The sequence below is a fragment of the Haliotis asinina genome, chromosome 10 (assembly GCF_037392515.1).
Source record: "Haliotis asinina isolate JCU_RB_2024 chromosome 10, JCU_Hal_asi_v2, whole genome shotgun sequence".
Taxonomy (NCBI): Eukaryota; Metazoa; Mollusca; class Gastropoda; order Lepetellida; family Haliotidae; genus Haliotis; species Haliotis asinina.
The window spans coordinates 56,643,202-56,665,117 of record NC_090289.1 but is presented as its reverse complement, the minus strand read 5'-3'; the positions used below and the strand labels follow the sequence as shown (position 1 = coordinate 56,665,117).

The 21,916-nt window shown below is 41.1% G+C and overlaps 2 protein-coding genes across 3 annotated transcripts; both read left to right on the top strand.

The window, feature by feature from the left end:
* Window positions 1-11,768: 11,768 nt before the first annotated feature.
* LOC137298329 (uncharacterized) lies at window positions 11,769-18,252 on the top strand. 2 transcript variants are annotated; one of them, XM_067830539.1, is made up of 8 exons: window positions 11,769-11,929; window positions 13,121-13,174; window positions 14,031-14,204; window positions 14,403-14,495; window positions 15,154-15,213; window positions 15,733-15,786; window positions 16,007-16,082; window positions 16,252-18,252. In XM_067830539.1, exons 1-8 carry the CDS (start codon window positions 11,821-11,823, stop codon window positions 16,613-16,615), a joined length of 984 nt encoding a protein of 327 aa, XP_067686640.1. In that variant the 5' UTR covers window positions 11,769-11,820; the 3' UTR covers window positions 16,616-18,252. The 2 variants fall into 2 exon arrangements, with proteins under 2 accessions (XP_067686640.1, XP_067686641.1); XM_067830540.1 differs by lacking the exon at window positions 13,121-13,174 and having other exon boundaries at window positions 11,820-11,929; window positions 16,252-18,249.
* Window positions 18,253-19,394: 1,142 nt separating this feature from the next.
* LOC137298797 (uncharacterized) lies at window positions 19,395-21,491 on the top strand. Its single transcript, XM_067831071.1, has 3 exons — window positions 19,395-19,461; window positions 20,489-20,579; window positions 20,915-21,491. Exons 1-3 carry the CDS (start codon window positions 19,395-19,397, stop codon window positions 21,282-21,284), a joined length of 528 nt encoding a protein of 175 aa, XP_067687172.1. The 3' UTR covers window positions 21,285-21,491.
* The last annotated feature ends 425 nt before the right edge of the window (window positions 21,492-21,916 follow it).

Sequence of the window (21,916 nt, the reverse complement as noted above, 5' to 3'; positions counted from 1 at the left end):
CGTAAGCAAAGGTTTTCGGACCTTTTGCCTCCATTGTTCTATGAGGTTTTTTTCTCTTTTTCACCAAAGTCGAGACTCTGTTTGAATATCTTGATTCATTCTGCGGCATTTGGTGAGTTCCGAAAGAACCAACCAAAACTTCACTTCCAAGATCGTCCTGTCTGTGAGTGTGGTGGAAAAATATAATCCTCTATTGTGTTAAGCGTCAGTTCAGCCAGAACTATGAAATTGTCATATTTCATCACTATGCATTTGTCTGTGAGACACATACTTGGGCGCCAGTCTGATCAATCCTGTGGCTTCTGTGTGATGCAGCGACGACGGTGGACAACAATCCACTCCTAGTCCAATGCTGATCTCTATCAGGATGGTGTCGAGGCCATCCTCGTAGTTGACGGATCTGTGATATTTTTTTTATGCAACGCTCGAATGGTTTCGATTTATCTTTTGATTTCACACAAGTGCTGCAAAAGACACCTGTCTACCGTCATCTGTAGCCTTTTTGCGGTCCACGTCGTAGGACAATTCGTGGTAGTTTCCATTGATGAAGAGCCTGTTGGTCATTTGCTGATGTTTTACCATCGTGGATAAAGCGTGATGTCGTTGAGCATGATACATTGTCATTCGCATGCGGCAGTTTAAAGGGTTCGCCGTTCATAACTCCCAGAAACGTGACGTACACGTTACATACACAGGAGACACTATCACATGTAGTGTCTTACTCTAAAATCAATGTCAATCTCTCCCAGATGAACATCGTGATGGAGGACCATTATGGTTCCCACTTCCGAGCTCCCACTCACGATCCACACTGAACGATCACGCACAGCCAGACAAGTTGTGGCAAGACGGCATTTGAGCTGGACCTGCTGGAAGGTTACTATAAAGACGCGTTTGACCACATCGTTATCCTCTGCCCAACTTTGAGGGTGAACAAGACGTATCCATACCGACGGACACCGACGGAGTCGATCTGGGAACACATCTGCAACATTGATTGCATGCTTACCATGACAAACTGAAAGAAGAATCGGTGCTGTTCCTCCTTGATGAATGTAGCGCCAACTGATAAATCGTCAAAAAACGAGATGCGCTCTTCTCAGGCTGACACTCAAAGTACAGCGTTTGTGTGCGGATGTAGAATTTCAACATGGTGCTGAAAGACCTTTAGGGAACAAATGCGACGGGTCAGTCTGTTTCCCTGCAAGGACAGGGTTTCGTTCAATGAATGCTGGTGGAAAAACAACATGATTCCAAACAAACGAGAACTGGAATGCATGAAGAAACAGCTTTCCAAACTCCTGTTGAAAACTGCGATCCCATAGCATACAGAGTTCGCGACAAAAGTCGGCGACCTCAAATGCCTGATCACTGCCAATGTCAGCGATGACCTGAACGACCTGGGGTGCCTCATATTTCAACTGTTGGTGAAAATGTTGCTGGACAAACAACAGACGGACAACCCCACCAAACACGTTCAGCCCTGTTTCAGGGAGTCCCTGGAACAATACATGACAAGTTGGACCATGAACAGGATTCACACAGTCTGGGCAAAGCCATGTGAACCATGTGCGGGTCACCGATCATCATCACCGAAATTGAATGCACTCGACGACCCTATCTTGTACGTGAAAAAGAAACTCAAACAGGCGGACGATGGCGAGATCATCAAAGGAGAGGTTGCATGACTTGCACGAGGAAATATTGCTTGGAATGGAAGCCGCATCCAGCAGCTGGGGAGCCCTTTGATCTCAAATCAGTCGCGTGTATGAAATCATCGATTGATTCCTGAACAAGGCCATCATGTTGGCCGACAGGATCTGAACTCTGTTCCAAGAACATGGGATCACCATCACCAGCATTGTAACGGTGCTGGGCTTCATCGCATCGACCTTGGTCATGTTCCTGATGAGAGGGGGCACAATCTTGCTTCTGCCATCGCCGCCACCACCATGTGAGGAGGAGGCCAGGACCTCAGAGACTGGATCAACAAACATCTGAAATCACCCAGCAAAGTCTGGCCAAGCTTGCTTGGCATGCAGTCAAAACCAGTTACCTGGCTTGGTCAAAACCTGTGGGTTTTTGTCGTTGCCATGGTCGGCCTGGTGTATGTCACCCACTAGAGAATTCTTAACCAAATAGGGCACAACATGAATGCGACCCCACCATGGGTGCACAACTTCTGGTAGTGGTACCATGATCGCGATGATGATTTGGTCGTTATAGCTCACCACTCTGTTCATCCCAGTCGAATGTTGCTCGGAGCCATGTACAGTGGTCCGTCGAACACATAATCGACTTTCCAGGAAGCATTATCTAGAACATCTTAATAGCATTTGATGGCATTCAGCAGATCAAACGGAGTCGCGATGACATCCTTTACACTGTCCATAAACTGTTTCTGCACATTTTATGTCATCCCTTTACCCAGGATGTAATCGACTCGTTCAACCATACATCTCAGGGCTGCTCCACCTTCAAAACGGAAAAAGCGACAACATTTTTTAAATTCATGTGATCATCTTGCTATTCTTTGCTGGACAGAGCAAAGGCCTGATGTAACCGACCTATATTCAGTAAATTTGTTTATCAGTAACATTGTTTATTGCGTGTCATTGGAAGCGGTGTGCCGATTTCCTTCAGGACGTAGTATGCGTGAAACGTGAACATGGACAGATTCAGCTCATCGTGACGCATGTCGGTTAGGACATACGTCGTCACTCACCACACAGCGAAACTGAACTGATTCCTCAGTGTACAGTACGATCATCGCCGACGTTGATTTAGTAAAACATTCCCAGTGTGGACATAGTTTATGATAGTGTCTACCGTATGTGTAACATGTACGTCAGACTTCCGTGAATCACGACTGGCGAACCTGTTCCACAACCACACTTGATGAATGACGGGTCGGTTAGGACTGAAGTCACGTTCAATCGACATCACATGTTGCCTACAATGGTCAAACATCAGCAAATCCGTAGGCAACAACAGGCAGTTCATCGATGGAAATCACCACAATTTGTCCAACGGTTATTACAGGATTCGGTTGCCGAAGGACAAATTTGTCAAACCAATCGAAGCCAGCCTCAAACTCAATGAGACGAGGCTCAAACTCAGTGTTAAAGACCTTGGTAAAAACTTCCTGAAAACTCTTAGGTTGCCATAGAATGACATACGACCACGAAGCAACTTCATGGGTTTGAAATACCCCAGCCTCTTCGTGTATCATGAAGAGTTCGTTAATCTCAGTCAGCAGAACATGACTGACAACGTTCATGGGCGATGCCCTTCGACCCTGCTGAGAGCTGACCTGGTGAAAACGGAAAAGTGCAACCGAACCGTTTTTGTTGCCACAGTACAAGAAATGAATGAATTTTATCACTTCTGTTTTTAGACATTCAACACATTCCCCTGAATGCTGCAGGTCGAACAACGATGACTCAAGCTCAGGGTGCAGGAACTGCCATGCCACCATCACTATCTCTGACCTCAGGGACACACCGCGTGTCGAACACAAGGTGTACTGGTTAAAGTTGAGAAAGCGGAAGTGAACTGACTGGGTAATTAGACGGAGCCAAACCTTGTTTCAGACTTCTTCGGCGTTCGGTTTGAAGATGTGTATGTATGGATTTATATGTGGTGGCGAGCTTTGGAAGATGAGGCAATCTCAAGATAGACGCGTTAAACTGAAAATGTAGCCACTGGTCCCCAGTATGGTTGTGCATGCTTGTGGTGTGGAGTTTGCGTGGCTCTAAATTATGAATTCATATCTCGCCATTGCCTCTGTTGGATCCATTGCAAACTTTATGGAGCAAGGGAGCTTGCTGACCTTGTACATTTCATGAAGCAAGGGATCAAGATCATATCAGTTGGATCTTTCTGAGCAGGATACTCTCACGGCGAGAGGAAATCACTGATGCAGTTCAACGTGACGTGACTGGATGTCAGACTATCAAGAAACGTTGATCGGAAAACATAAGCTAGCCGATGAGGAAAACTCGCTCCAAACTTGAAGAACAACGTGGTGCACTATCGGAATCTGCAACTGTACTGTTTGCTTGGCATGAAACTGACTAAAGCACATCAGATCCTAAAATTTGATGAAGTCCCTGGATGGAACCTTACATCTGTCACAAAAAGGCCACCAGCAATTGTGAAACAAACATCTACAAACTCATGAACAACTCAATGTTTGGCAAAACCATGGAAAACTTCAGAAAACGCATGGTGGTCACACTCCTGAGATCTCACAAGGAAGAAAAACTCAGAAAACTCATAGCCATCCCGTCCTTCAACCAGAGCAAGCTCTTCAATAAGTTGACAATGTTGCACATGAACAAAAGCCGCATCACACTCAACCAGCCTCGCTACGTTGGGATGAGAATTCTTGATCTGTCAAAGTACGTCTTTTATTATAAACAGCTTAAGGCACAATAGAGCAACAGGTGTGAACTCATGCATAACGACACCAATTCGTTGCTGATGGAAATTAGGGCTGAACAAGTATATGAGGATTTGAAGAAAAACATACATCTGTAGGACACCAGCAACTACCCCAAGGACCACCCAATGCACGAAACCACTAACAAAAAGGTCCTCAGCAAGATGAAGAATACATGCTCTGGCTTGCCGATCGCCAAGTATGTCAGCTTGAGACCCAGGATGTATCAACAAGGCAATCACAACACAATTCGAAAGGCAGAGGTGGTCAAGAAATACGTGGTGAAACGCCACATCATACACACCCTCTTCATGCAAACTCTTTTTGATAAACGCACATTAAAAACCCCTTGAACCCACTGACAACCGACAAACACAAAGTCTATTACTCTCAACAAGGCCTCGCGGTCACGTGGAATTCATGGCAGACCCACTCCATCAAATGGTTACCTATTGTGGCTACCTTTAAACAACCAGCGTGTTCATCTGTATCCCTTTTGTTAAACTGCACCAAATTCATCACAAATCAAATCAGATTATCACACTAGTGTGTTTTGGGATGATTAACATCCTGCATTGGTAATAATCAGTGTATTTAGCGAGCCTTAAAATTTCAGTTAAACTTTTGAACAACAAATATACTGTTTGTCCCATAGAAAGAATAACCCCTCATGAACTCTCCACTCTCATGTGTAAATTTCTCATCGTTGACATGAAAGAGAACGGATCAGACCCCGAACAACTAACTCTCAGATGCAAATTAGAGAGGTCATATCTATCATCACAGTACCGTAAACGCGGCCGTCAATTTGGACACAATCGCCGATAGTTTGAAAGTAATCCCTCAAATTTGCATATGACCTCTCTAATTCTGACCCCATATACTGAAAATATCCGTTGCCTTTATCCTGCAGAGAACACTACCCATTGTATCGTAAAAGGATATCTCGCTATTTTTCATGGTGCTAGGAGGCTTCGTTCCCATCAGTAAGTCTCTGAGTTGCATCTGCAGCAAAACCATAATCTTAATACTACTTCCTTATAGTCTTAAGATTACATTTTCAGAAGAACAGTACCACAACAAAATCATCAGGATGTTTCACGTGGACAAGCTGAAGAGAATTACTACTGTCACCTGGAAGCTCGAAATGCTTCAGAAACGAGCAATTATGCTACACTTCATGAGACTACAAACATCTGAAGGATACCTACAAGGCAACTGGATGACTGATGACATGAATCATGATCATTAGTATTTAGAACCGTTATTACAAAATCCATGGGTATACTACTGCATGTCATCACAGGATTTTCACATTTCCACTACTCAATACATCTCAGCCAAAACATATCACTTAATCTCCGTGATCTCTGTATTTCTCAATCTTTAATTCTATTTCACTCACCTTCCGCATTTACTAAACTAGTGGGCAAAAGACTAAAAATCAATAAGTTTTGAAGTTATAGTTCATCTAATGAAGCCAGCATTTGGGACAAAGCACCAACAGTGTCTATAAGAAACTCATCACACATAAAGAGAACAGGTCATGTAATGGACAGAGTGATAATAATAGCATATTTCACACATACAGCAAGAGTCAATCATAGAATGTCTCAGTCATTACAAGTCTTTGGTCACGTAACGATTGTGACCACCTGTACACGTCTCGCCGTCTCACTGATGCCGTCAGTCAAAGAATGACGTCTTTTGGAATCCTAGTCCACTCGTTCCTGAGAGCGTCTGCAAGTTCTTCTCATATGGCCATTCAGGTGATCCGGAGAGCGTGCTGTCCATGAAAGGACGTTCTGGACGTTCAAGAAGTTCTGAACAATTCACGTTGTGTGAAGCCTGGCTTTGTCATGCTGCAGAAGTGTTCTTTGTTGTTGCTGACAAAGACATGGTATTGCCAAGAGTTTCCACGTATTACTGCCAATCGTATACGTGATTCCAACAAAATCTTCCCCACATCATCACACCGCCTCCTCCAAGAGGACGCAGTTCGGCAAAGGTCTTAATCCTTTGCAACGGCATACTCGCACAGGCCATCATTATGGAACATTGTGAATCGACTTTCACCTGTAAAATCCACTGGCTGCCAATTTCGCACCAGCCAGCGACGTACAGTCCTTGCCCACTGTAACCCCTGACGACGATTACAGAGGGAATGGACTGTACGTACGTTCCTAGGTCTATGCCACTCCACACAGAGGACATCGGGCTCAGATACCTGTTGCACGTAGGCGTCGTAGCACGGTATGTCGACTGATGACATGTCCTACAGCCGCTGCCGCCGTTTCCATTGCCATGATGACCGGATTGCTCAGATGAAGAGTACACAGATGGGGGTCGTCACACATGGCAAGCCTGATCGTGGCCTGTCTTGGGTGCTGCCAGTCTGAATGTAACACTGGAACGGCCTGATGATAGCACCACGTGTACAGTTCAATCCACCTGATAACTTTGGCCCTCTCTTTCTCTCTCCTGTGCTGTTAGTCGTGGCATACTTTCAGTGGTTTCCTGTCAGCTGAGATGTATGGGCAACGACTCACTGCTTTTTCATGCCCCCGCCATTCATGGCAGTGGGTATATAGGGTTACTCTCCGTGATCGCCCACACGTCCCTACAAAACAGGGAATGTATTCTATCCACTTCTCCACAAAAAACGTTCTATAGCATTATTCGAACTTATACCAGGGCGTATTTGGAACTCTCATGGTGTGCATGTCATATTTTGCTTTTGTATTTTATTGGGGGACTTTTTTGGTACTTTTAGAGACATTTTAACTTAGGTACATTTTGCTGAATTTCTCTGTGATGATAGTGTAACTGGGGATGAAGTCTATCCACTTCCACGTGGCTTAGAACTCTAGAGGTGTGCGTTTTTATGCAATTTCGTAATTTTGTCACTTTTACAGATATTTGAACTTTGTTCTATTCAGCCTGTTCGTTCCATTGAACAAGGGGGTGTACGTTATCCACCTCCCCTCACAAAATACTTTATGGAATTCATGTGCATTACACATGTGCTTTACAGAAACCCCTAAAGTTGTCTCATATTTTGATTTAGTATTTTGTTTATTTTTCCAATTATAATGAAGTCTGAACTTGCACAAGTTTCCTTAAATTTCTCTCTAACTATATAGGGGATGGAGACTCTAACCACTTCCACACAGAAGCTGCTCAACGGAATTGATTGAGCTTCTATGTGTGTTTCACCAGGACTTCAAAGGTATGCATCTCATACCTTGTTCATCCAATTTCTTATTTTTTTCACTGTCTGTTGAACCCATACAATACTTTAGCCACTTCTCCTCAAACACCACTGCACAAAACTCATTTTTCTTATGTATGTCATGTATAGCGACTCTAAAAATGTGGATCTCATGTTTTGTTGTTGTATTTTATAGGTTTTTTGTATGTTTATGTTTATGCTCCCCACCTACATGTATGAGCAGGACACATACACAAGGAAGGAGATACACGTTATTGGATGCAAGGAAGTGTAGTTGAATGTAATGTACAAAGACTGACTGAGTGCATGAGTCTAGGTCATACTAATCCTGATGTTTATGGATTCCTCTAAAAATCCAAAAAATATTTCCCGTTTCAGTTGACTAACACTTTGCTCGATGTGGGTTTGTATACGCAAATACCTGTTGCATTGCCGAAAACACTAACTGTGCTCGGATGAGCTGTGTTGGTGGACTGTGTGTATGCATGTGTGTTTATTCACCAGGTTAATGATGAGGAGAATAGTGTTTTGTTCTACACTGAAATTAGTTATGACACATGTATTAATTTAGGTTCAGTGTATTATGTGTGTATTGTAGCTAATGAATCATAATTGACAATAATTTTGAAATAAGCAGATGATAAAACACATTTTGATAATTGAATGATAATTACTCACATAACAAACAACGTGTCCACGACATTCAGGTAACGTTGTAGTTTACGTAGTGGATTACTTTGCGGCAAGGTAGTTACTAAGTCGCTGTCTTACCTGCAAATAACCACACAATTTCAAGGAATAATCATATGGCATCCTCGTTAATTACCCAAAACTAAACGTGCATTCACAGTGCTCACAATAATGTCACCATTCATTGTCTTCATTGTCCCCGTTGCTCTGTTGTTACGGTGAATAATTTGCCGTTACAAAAGGTTTAAGAAATCCCCTCAGAACCAGCAAAATATAACACAGACAAGTCTAAAATATTCAATAAAATATACTGAGCAGACAAGAGCAAGATACAAATATCCACAATAGCAGTGTCTAGTACAATGCAACTGAGTCAAACCTAAAGTAGTGGGTCGTAAATGTAATATCAACCCACCAAAGTCTTGGTTTTCAGTGAGAATCAGTTCTACTAAATCTTTCACGGCAAGCAGTCAGTCGATGTCAGTCGGATGTAGGTCGATGTTGACTCCAGTACAAGTGCTTGTGAGTGTGTGTGTCCCGTCATCACAAAAACCAGCCTTATATCTACAGCCACAGAGTCTTGAACATTCCAACGAAGTATCGATCAGCCTCGTGTTGCCAACAGTCAAAATGCACACCAAAGGGGGGGCAACTCTAAAGCACTACCTTAAAGGCGTGCCGCTAAAACACTATTACCATGATACGAATTTTTTAATGTGACCCACAATAACTATCGAAATTCTAAACATCGTGATCCAATAATAACTACAACTTAACTAATAACAGTACAAATTACAGAAAATACACTCTCGTAATATTCTCCCAATTATGGAAAAGAACGTTTCACAGAAACCTTCTGTTACAATCATAGCAAGATAACTAACATAATAACATGACATGCAATAAGATGAATAACATGAGAAGCATCTTGCATGCATTCATGCATGCATGCATGCATGCATACATCAATTCATAATACACTTACAACATGGAAAGTGCATTAGCACAAACATTGCCTTTGGCCTTTAATGTGTCTGATCACACGATTGGACCCTTGCAAGGTGAAACTCCGTCTCATAAGTCTTCGATTCTGGTCTTCATTTTTTTAAAGAGAAGTGAAGGGACTATGATCTGTAAACACTTCGGTTGGCAAAGTGGCGGTACCTAGGTACACTTCTAAATGCTGTAAAGCTAGCAAAAGAACTTATGTCTAATAATGAGTTAAGTTTGAACCTGTCAGTTTGTCTACATGATTTACCCTAAATCTTTGCAGTTGCAACCGTTATCTGTTAACACTGGCAAACGCAGCTGTAGCGGCACCTTAGCTGACTGGCTACTGGGAGAATGCGGAGAAAGCAAAGGGAGGTAATAAATCCATCGGGCAAGGTGCAACGATGGCCTAAGCCCAAGTTGAAAGCGCCATAAGATATACATGTATCACTGCTGAACATTTTCTGTGATGTGTTTAAGGAGATATCAGACAAAATAACTTGTATTCATAGGTATATTTGTATTACAAAATGTTACCTACAAGTACTAACAACTGATCACATTCAAACAGATTGGAGGAATGACAACACGTGAGACGTGTTCCATTTGGAAGTCATCACAGATAAGACTAGGCAACATTTTGGTGATAAAAAATTGTATTTTATATTTTACATTTGAAAGCGAATTACGTATATGCGTAATCCCATGTTACTAAAGTTTTAAATCTTAGTATTTAAAAAAAGGATTTAGCCTGCAATTGGAATTGACATGGGGGCTACAATTAGTAAGACATGGTGCTCCGCTGGGATTTCCCCAGTCGTGGCTAACGGTATTTGTACGTAACATGCAATCGATGTTAACAAAGTGAAATAGAGGACACGATACGCTGCTATAAGATCATTTCTGGTGGGTAAGAACAGAAGTTGGAACAGTGAAACAAATGCACGTGTGATACGTGAAGAGAGTTAACTTAGACCAACCCTACTTATTCTCGGTGTTTTATCTAATATGCATACCACTTTGTAATACAAGCCAGTAACAGATACTTGAAACTGTGATCGCTCTTTAAACAAGTTTTAAACAAAATTCTGAGATTTAAGTGTGCAGATGAAATTACGAGGACATCGCTTTATTCGATCTATCTTTTTGTTTAAAGTTATATTCATTGGTATGTTTTCACGGGAAACAGAAAATAGTTAGTGAAATTTGTCGATAATTAGAATGATCGATATATTTACAATTTGGGTTTAGTGGAAACGTCCACTGACGTCCAAATACTATTAAAAATATTTGGGTTTGTAAACGCGATTCTGTAAGTGCTTGAGGAGTTGATTGTACATGCTTGCAGTTCCTGCAGCAGTATATGGAAGATGGATATGTTTAAGAGCTTTATGAAGTTCTTGAAACAATTCATTATAAAAAAATCTTCCCCAAAGGAGGATTTTGGGATACATTTAGCAACTATTATGTTTAGTACATCAGAAAATATCTTATGGGATCAAGAATGCCCATGAAATAGTTAGGTTTTGATTTGTTAATACACACGGTTGCATATAAAAATTAGTTTGGTTGTATTCCACATGGTAGTTTTTAAATTAAAAGAGTCAGTTTTAAGAGGTTTATCTCCCACCCCCTAAACCTTATATATTTCCTAATTTAAGTTCACTTATCTGCATATTAGTGGAACACTGAGTATGGAAAACTGCAAACCGTTGGAACAGTTAAAATAGGGCCAATGAAAGATCATCCAACGTCACACTTCGCCGAATTGGCAGGGGACCTGCCTTGCCATTGAAGTGGCCATGCGTAAAGAACTTAAACTCAGTAAAGTAATGTGAATAGTTCAATCACCAAACAATTCACTCAGCTTCATTCACGTTAAAACTGCAAGTATAAACCTTCACTGACAACAACAGACAGAGAAGAAGGAAGGTGTATTCGGGTGTCTTTCAGTCAAGACCCGAGAGCATACATGTGGTTTTGTTTTTCATTTCGTTTCTTTAAAAAGCGATCCTCTTGAACTACACGTGTGAATAATGAGTCACATTATGATGCTTCATCCGTACGTGTTCACCGACAACAGAACACAAGCAAAATGATAACAACACCATTTACATAGTTAGGCAGTGTTTACATAAACAAACAAACCAAGACAAGCACATGTCATTGCTTACTTTGTACAAGCATCTTTGCAGAGGTCTCTATTGTATAAAACAATACGAATGTTATTTCAATGATGTTGTAACACTCAGTTAACATTCACCAATGCCCTGCCTGTTAATCAAATACACGATAGCACATTGTTTCCTCATAGATAAGACAATTTTCTCGGATTGCTCTACACAGCACTGTCCTATCAGCTGGGGCAGTCATGGCGAGTCATATATTCGCAACGAAGCAGGAAACTGAGTCACACTGCACTGAACACGATTGTTGACAGTCAGTATTTACACAACGGTGAAGGATGGCGTCAGTGTCCATCTCCCGTGTAAAACCTAGTACGTTTGTATTGACAGTATTGATACTGATGGTAGCGAGGCACACAGACAGCACTACCAGCATCTCTACTACAGGTGAGTGAACAATAGTGTTTATGTGACGTTTAATATGACTTTCTCGCTAGGATACATCTGTAGTTGAAGTGACCCGTGAAGGTCCCGGGGTAGAATAGGCCTTCAGCAACCCATGCTTGCCATAAAAGGTGACTATGCTTGTCGTAAGAGGCGACTAACGGGATCGGGTGGTCAGACTAGCTGACTTGGTTGACACATGTCATCGGTTCCCCATTGCGCAGATCGATGCTCATGTTGTTGATCACTGGATTGGATTTGTATTCTGTTATAAGATTTCCTATTCAGAGTTTAGCTTGAGTAACAGTAGACTTCGAAAACTGACACAGATTTAAAGAATTCGTTGAAAGTGAACATTTGTTTCAACTGGGATTGCAGAAATAAGTCAATATCTCATCCACAAGCACCAATTTCTACAGTCGGTAGTTGTGGATATTAATACCAACTAATCCGTGTGTTGGCCAGTTAAGCCATAGAGGAAATATATGAAGTACGATTGTATAAAACGTCATCCCAAGACTATCATCAGTCTCGAGACCCGTGAAGGTCCGGGGTAGAATAGGCCTTCAACAACCCATGCTTGCCACAAAAGGCAACAAAGCTTCTTGTAAGAGGCGAGTAAAGGGATCGGGTGGTCAGGCTCACTGACTTGGTTGACACACATCATCAGCTCCCAGTTGCGCAGATTGATGCTGATGCTGTTGATCTCTGGACTGCCTGGTCCAGACTCGACTATATACAGACCGCCGCCATATAGCTGGAATAATCCTGAGTGTGGCTTAAAACTAAACTCACTCAGTCAGTCTCAACTTTCCAAGGACTTTGGTATTAATGACAACACATACTTGATTATAAAAATCGAAGAACGTATTGAACTAAACAAAATGCCTTTGACTTATTATCAAACGTTTAATACATTGCAAAGTCATCTATTTCACATGAAATAGTAGGAGTTTCCTCTTCCAAACCAGACTCAACAGCGACTTGATTTGACGTTATGTAACAGATGTTTCTGCTGCAGTAGAGGGCATCCGACAACATGCTTACTATTTACAGTCGTACACCAGGTGTTAAAATACAACAATAAAACATTACCTAGAAAGTGTGGTCATTTATCGATCACAGAATATGCGATAAGTCCACGTTATAATAAAACTTGCACCTCTACAAAGATAACTTAGCAATTTATTTCAGATTCTTCTTCAAAGACAACAGAATACATGACGACAGCTTCAAACAGCAAAAACGGTAAAACTTTCACCTCAGCATATTCCCTTTTACAGTTATGTATTAGATAATTTAGAAGAGTATTTCAGAATATTCTTGAAAGACTACAGAGTACATCACAAAACATGAGATATTAAATACAACATCACATATTGTGGTGTACTTTGAACACATTTACACATTTACATTCACAAATTATAATATCTAATATCGAATATAGCATCACATGTCATGGTGTGCCTTCATCATGTTTACTATTTGCAGTTATTTATTGCAAATAGAACGTCACATAAATGATTTGGTAATATAGTTAAGAATCATCAACAATGGCAAACGAATCCACGCCACATCTCAGCATTAATACGGGTAAAACTGTCGCCATCATTTGCAAAGACATGTTTTTCTTTATTCTTGTCGTGTGTATTTCATATATTATATCTTTCCTGGCCGCGTCACTAAGTATACATGTCTACTTGGTGAATGCATCAAAACTTGAACGTAAGTTTAATATCATGTGCTTATCTGTCTGACAGCCGTACTCCCGAGCTGAATCATATGAATCTACACTGATAGCCTATCCTTAAACTCTATGGTGTTGATTTCTGTCATGGCAAATATACACTGACTGTTTAGCAGACAGAATTTGACATAACTTAGAAGAATTTAATTCTCCAATTCTTAATTCTTCTTAATTCTTTAAGTACCAGATGACATTCATAAAATGATATTAGTACAAATGACCTGAGGACTTCCACAACGGATGCTCAGATTTACTTCGATTTACATACACACTGCCTGTAATCCGCACAGAGAAACGTCCGCCATGGTGTGACGTATGAGCTAAAACTAGTTACACGATATTTTTTCTTTTCCCCAGGTAACTTAACATTTCAATCCTCCTGTGTTGCTCTCAACTGGTCGGCAGCAGAGATAGACTGCATCAACAAGGGTGCCACTATATTCAGGATGAAGGATTTAGCTATAAACATCGGCGGGGAAGCGTTACTGAAAGCCATGGCTGAACATACCACCATATGGATAGACAACAACGGTAAACCGAACCATTCCTCATTATATAGCTGTAAACATGAACTGTTGTTCTCGGGTTCTGTTTCTCGCCCCACAAGGCAAAAACAGTAAAGCTAGTTTGCTGTAATCTGACAGTGCTTAACCATTCTTGAAAGCACGACATGCGTATAATTACAAACCAGATGTATGCATCCACTGAAAAGTACATTTAAACCAACAGGTACCATCTGCAGGACAGCTTTCAATAAGACCTTCCTTCAGGCAAATTGTAGTGACACCAGCTATTATGTCTGTAAACGGAACACAAGTACCAGTAAGTATTACGTCAGCTTGAATTCTGTCACAATTTATAGGAAATGGTGCGTTTCCGTGGGAATGAAAACAGACCCGTGCGACATGCTGTAAGAACATGGATTTTGTTAAAAAGGCATTGTCCAATTATATAGCAATCTACCTTATATATATAAGGCAAAGACAGTTTCTGCAAATGGAACACGGGCACCAGCAAGCGTTATGCTTATTCCATTGGCTGCCGCTGCTCTGTTTGACTAGTGATATAGTTATGTAACTCATATGACGTGCCTTCAGCGGACACAGTATAAATAAATAGTATACGACAGAAGGCTCCTGTTGTGTATGCATGTTTTATACTATATCGACAGGTTCTGAGTTGTACGTAAGCGTTATGACAAAGTGAATCATACGATTTGGTGACAGACATGCACCAACGTATACCTAACTAAAACAGTTGGAGGACACCGCCAGTCAAAATGCATCCATGAAATCATGTGAACTAACTAACAAAGGTACTAAAACACGTTGACAAACTGACGATTGGCAGTCGCGGCCCTGTTTGACTGGTGATATAATTATGTAACTCATATGACGTGCCTTCAGCGGACACAGTATAAATAAATAGTATACTACAGAAGGTTCCTGTTGTGTATGCATGTTTTATTCTACATCGACAGGTTCTGAGTGGTATGTACCATGTCGGGAGGGATCCACGGTCACGTCTACGCAAAGTACAGGTGTTGTATACTGTTGTACGTCTCAAAATACAAACGGTGATATTTATGCTATGTGATATTCATATCAAAAGGCCAAAACGATTATGTTTGAACGATATTTACATAAGGAAACAGATTTCCTGACATGTGCTCCAAAAATGCAAATATGACAAATGCAAGGCATCTAAGAATGTACCGACAATAGCTCTTGGATTAGATTTTACACACCCTTTCCTTGGCAAGTGCAAATTTGCCAACCTGTAGGTAATGTGATTTGTAGTTTTACAGACAGCGGTCTATCGAGACCCGAGTATGGGTTGTCACAATATGTTGTGCATGCATGCAGTTGCCTCCCTTGGAATTTCCAGTAACTTGTGATAGTAGGTTTCTATTTCGATAAGCGCACGACGTTGTTTCAGAAAATCATGTGTAGACATCATTGTCAAGTATATTGAGCCCCTTGCATCCAAGAGCATGGATCGTGCTGCGATCACAAAGCAGGCTTTTCGAAGCACCCTATTTGCCTGTACGTTGTTTCAGGATATACAAGATCGACAGCACAGCACATCATACCCACGGTTCCAATCAGTACAGGTACTATAGTTGACTGTAAAACTATCTTGGTACAATGTGTTTTGATCATCTTGTCTCTGCAAAATTCTTTGTTTTATTAAGTGGGTAAAGTAATTGATATCAGAATGATTAAATTCGAGGTGCAAATGTTCAGTCTCCTCTTGTTCATATGATTGATGAAATTCAGCAATGACCGTACATGAGCAATGTATAAAAACTCCATTATCCTATTTATTTAAAGTCATCGCTTCTGCGACATGTGTGATAGCGGCGGTAGTTGTAGTGTTCATCATCACGGGTTTCTACATCATTAGACGGTAAGATTTGTATTTTTTATTTAATGAGTCAATACGAGTAGATATAAGAAGGCACTTGTTAGTTAAAACAAAAATAGTAATTGCTTTCTCTCAGCAACCCTTTCTTTCAAATCCAGTCCCTCGTCTGTCCATCTGACCCTTCTCTGCAAGTCTTGTTGTCTTCCTTTAGCAACAAGAAACCGATCAGGTATGCCGTGAGAGCTGAGAGCGCCATGTATCACAAACAACACCCAGATCCTGGTCAGGTAGAAGAACCAAAATTGGTAGATGTACAGCTGGTTAGTTCGACAGAAGCCGGCATTGGGAACGGTGGCATTGCTGGAAGACAGGACGGAGAATATGACATTCTCTGTGGTGTAATGGGCAGGAAAGCTACAACGTCGGATACCACGGCTGTGTATAGTCATCTTCATGGAAGCAACGCAGCAGATGATTCTAAGGACGAAAACCAATATGACACCACTACGGTGCCAAAATATGATAGGAGGCCTGTAGACAAGATATACGACAGACTACATGTACCTGACCAGTAGAAAGAATCATATCTTGTAACGATAACTGTGTTGAGTTTGACAAAAATTAGATCCAATTACATATCTACGGTAAAAGACTTCAGAAAATACACCACGTCCTCGGAGCAAGATTTAGTGGAAATGCCCATAAGGCTGTAGTACTTTCCTTATGTCGGTATTGATATAGCAACATTCAAAATCGATCAAACCACTAACATTCACTGACCATCCCCTTGTACAGTGCATTACACTTGGATCATTCTTACTCCTACACTACCACTTAACAATTTATCCTTGTAGTTCGAGTTGACTGATGACTTGGCAATGTAATATCTCTGACGAGATCCTGACCACATCATTGCAGTTGAGCAATACGTGCATTGCGTATAATTTTTTCAAAACGCCCTTTAAATAGCAGTCAGGGTGTAAACGATTATGTTGGAAATTGTTAAATACTATCGAGCATCATTACAGGAAATAATTGTTAGAACTTTTGTTCCACTTACCTTATTTCTTTGATCGTTTGAAACAGACTACGTGTTGTAATTAGATTCTGTTTCATGTGACAGTAAACACGGTATGTGTAAAGTGTGTATGCACTTGTGTGTATGTGTGTATATGAACGTGTACGTGTGTACATGTGTATGTGTGTGTGTGAGTGAGAGAGAAAAAGAAAGAAAGAGAGAGAGATCAATCGTAACTACATAACATTTGACAGTACGTTTACAGTTCTCACACTATAAATTACTGCGCACTGACTGCACGTAGTTTATGGTGTGCATATTCATGCAGTTACAGCACACTTGTAACAGGATATAAGACCGGCTGTCACTGGGAAGCAATATGAAACGTGCATATGTGAACAAAGGAATTGCAGCTAAGCATCGCGAAATTATTTGGGACGTTCCCATCAACTAACTGAAACTAGTGCGTTTGATACTGTTTGCCAAGCCAGCGCTTTGTTTCATTGGTGCATCTTGCATGAGTCTTGTTCATAATTTTGTCATCAAAATAGTTTAGACTACTTAAAATCTGAATATTTTATATTAGTTTTGTTTTCCTTGTATGAAGGCATATGTACAGCAATGGTAGAAGAAGTAATATGCGAGAGCACGTTTTCACATCGACGTATTTAAGATTCAAACTGAGTAAAAAAATGCAAGAATCTTTAGTTGATTTACAGTACGTTTGTGAAATATGTCCGCATGATTCACACGAGGAAATACCATTCGCGGTACTTTTGTATTACAAATAGTGATTCACATTGTTTCGTGAAAGCAGACTTTGCATCAGAAACAAAACTGTTTCGTCATTTTGATCTGGAACTAATACTAATTCCTGACATGTGACTGTGACTGAGTCTCTGGACATGTCCCTGATTTAAGAGGTTTCTGTACAAGCTGAAGTTGTTTTATTCTGTGTCTTCTTTCAAACAAATATGGTCAGTTAGTTCAACTATACCCTTTAAACAAGCATAGGTCGCTCAGGATGTTTAACTTTCTTCATGTCTTTGTTTTGAACTTCACTTGTTATCAAGTGATTTACAGAGCCGATATGGATTTGATTATGATGTCTTGTGTAATTTCAAACACAAAGAATGAATAGCCCATGGCAATGTGACTTGAGTTAAATAAAAAAACTTTATTAGTGGATCATTACAGGTGTCATCGTTTGATTGATGTCTTAATATTTCGCAGCTTTCTCTTTGTTGAATGGTGGGATATGGTCACATGATTTGCATTTTGTTCAATGTTTTTATATAAGCCATGACGCGCATGTGGCATCAAAAAGCTTATGTGCAGTCCTTAAACGACATCTTTGACAAGGGACATGAAACGGGAGTATTTGCTGGGGATGTGTAGGATTTAGTGTCTCTGTACGTCATATCGACATCAATATTTACATCATATACGGCAGCGCTTCCGTTCTGACTGCAATCTCCTTGTGACTGGATGCTAGACCGGACACACTTGGCTTCGTGGTAATATGCCGACTAAGACGGGTTCCTTTGTTCACAACAGTGACATTTTAGCATATCACAAATGTCAGAGTATCAAAGATGTTAGAGGCAGGATGAACTAGCATGTCATCCTTACACTTCACGTTCCTAGATTGCAAGTTAGTTGAACTTGACACTCTACAGAAGAAGTCGAATTTCGAATTCAAACCAATAGTAAGTCGACCCTGTCTCAAGTAACAGACGCGACAATAACACGGCTGATCTCTGTCGGTTACTGATTCATTCAGTGTCGCGCTTGGCATGACTGACCTCTTCCAGCGCATGGTGTGGTTGACAGCATCTCACCCGTCAGTTTTACATGGTCTGTGTTTTCAGGTATGTGTGTCAGGTGACCGTGATTTGTCTAATCACACAAACTAGGAACCTGACACAAGACGCTTTGCCATACTTATGGATATCCATATGCAACGTAAATATGACAAAACAAACCCTGACTAAACTGCATTTGCTATTTCGTCAGGTAAATGCAAGTTAAAGTTTCTCATGCAAACAATGCGATATCATGCTGAAATGGGTTTGGCGCCATTTTCATATTGCAGAAATGGGCCCCCACACATTGTATACATGCATTAAACCCGGGCCTTCGGCGTGCCGACCGAACCCTTTAATCACAGGACTACCACACCGCACCACATCACGTGACATTATAACGGAAATTATGGATGTCAGACACGCCACTCAAGTAATCACTGAACAGTGACAAGGAAATATTTCTCCTATTTCAGTTTGAACCATGCACAGATCAGTATCTGTTTGTTAACACTGATAAAGAGCTCGACAATGAACATTTGCTCTATCGACTGGTTGACGGTTGTCAGCAGGACTAACACGGAGGTAGTCCGCACAGGTGAGACAAACAGTCTGTGCGTATTGTTGAATAACTATGGACTGTAGAGGGTGAATGCTTATGATAAAATGCAAAGAGATTTTCTTGAGATTAAATTATATGAAGCCTTTAAAGATCGTAACACAGGTAGAGCAGTGGTAATACAACGCTACAACCGTCTGACAGTCGCCGGCACTCTTGCTCCAAGGCAGTACTGAATGCTGATCCCATGGATTTATGACAATTCTATCCTTTGAAGAAGCAAATCTTGCTAACCGGACAGCAAAAGCGGTAGTTATATTTATTCATATATTTAAACTTTTAAGCAATACCTTAGAGACGTGTGCAAGTGTGGGTCAGGGATATCAGAGTAAAATACAGTAGGCACGGCGCTCTATATCTTCTATATAGACGCTGCTACTCACGCAGCGACAGGATCGTCTTGATAATAGAAAGCATAGGCTGACTTTATCGCGGCCGATGTGTTATCAGCAAACAGGGAAATAATTGACACAGCGGAGCTCCTCACAGTTATAATTCACTTTAACAGTAAAGACGGTAATGCTGCTTGGATCTGAACTGACATACGCGATACATTTCTGGAAAATATTTTAGACTCCTTTACTAATATTCCAGCAATATCAATATTCGGGGGACACCCGAAAATGGGCTTTACACATTGTGCACATGTGGGGAAACGAACCAGTGTCTTCGGAGTGATAAACAAACGCTTTAATCACTGGAATACACACACACACACACACACACACACACACACACACACACACACACACACACACACACACACACACACACACACACACACACACACACACACATACACACTTTAAGCTTGAAGCGAACATTCGATCACATATATGGCTTTACTTGTGATGTTTGTCAGGATTTACATCAGCCCCTTTGCTGAAAGTTTACGACTTTCCCGCCATTATGTTTACAGCAAAATCATCGCCTACGCTGTACAGCTAACGTCGCTCTTGATAATTTGCATGATGCGCTGCTTATTCAACTGAGGTTTGGTTCGCAGGTTCTTACTTAGCGCTGGCTGGGGTTATCTCCCTTCTCCTATGTCTGCTCCTACTCGCCAGTGTCAACGTGTGCATCACCTGCAGGTTCCAGTTACGTGTTTTTTTTTTACTTTGTAATGCCTTTATACCGCTGAATGTAGTATGCGTTTCCCCGTAAACGCATTTCGACGGAGTTTCATGGGATTGCTGACAGACGATCTAGTAATGACTAAAAGTCTTATCTGCCTTCAACGTCTTGGCACGTCTCAGTGTAATAAAATGGGGCTTATAATGTACACCCTGCCCGACGATTATACCGGGAGCATTGTCAAATAATGTCTTCTATAAATATATTTATCTTATGGAAATTACAAATATATCTGAGTATGTACGCCATTCCGGTAGAAAGTTCAGGCTATTCAAATATGTCTCCTTATCATTTTAAGGTATCCAGGCAGAGACGAACTTCCATGTCTTGACTCCATCACAGAAATCAACAGGGTGTCGGATCTATGTTCACCGTATCATACGACTCACTTACATCCAGCACGTGACAGTTCTGCGAAACCTGGACGGAAGTTCTCTGGGAGTGATGGGTACGCCAAACCCTTCCACCCTGGACGAGGTGTCAGCTTGAGCGAACACAATGTGTCTGTAGATGTGGAGCAAAGCGACGCGCAGAGTCCTGTACTGACAACCGGTGCGTGTCCTCAAAGCAGCACGTGGTACGACACTGACAATTTTGAACGTAGGTATCCCCAAAACCCTTGCAGGACAGAAAGTGGAATTTTTCCAAAGACCGCTTGTGACATCTGAGATCATAAACCCATTTAATTCGCCTGTCCCATGGAGCGTTTAGTGATCAGATACTGCAATTCTTCATGTATCAATCAGGGCTCTGTGGTTGTAGCGTTACAGTGATGTCGATGGCACGGGTTCGATTCCCTACAGGGGTATAATGTGTGTAGCTCATTTCTGGTGCGGGAATATTACTATAAGTGGCGAAAATCTCAAATCACTCACTCGCTCATTCATCTATGTATCACTTCCGATGCTCCAGAATGCATTCTCATGGACTGCAAATGAATATCGTAAACACATAGTTTTGTTTTCCGGAATAAAACATGGTAATTGCATAACGTTTCTTTTATTGTGTGCTCTTCAACTGGTATGCTGGAGCAACTGCAAACCCACTTCAGACATTATCTACTGACAACAGAAGAGGCGTTGCAAAAAATATGCCTAATCTCACCGATTTTCTTTTACAACCAGCGGAACGTGTTTTGTGGGCTTGATTTTTTTTATGTTACACATTGTCAGTTGTTGAGTACTGGGCAAAGCTAACCTTGCTTAAACTCACCAAACATCGATTCGTTTCAATGTTTTCTATCGAGCTTTGTTTCAAAGGTGGTTATTAGCCATGTCCTATTTCCTTATTAATAATGTTG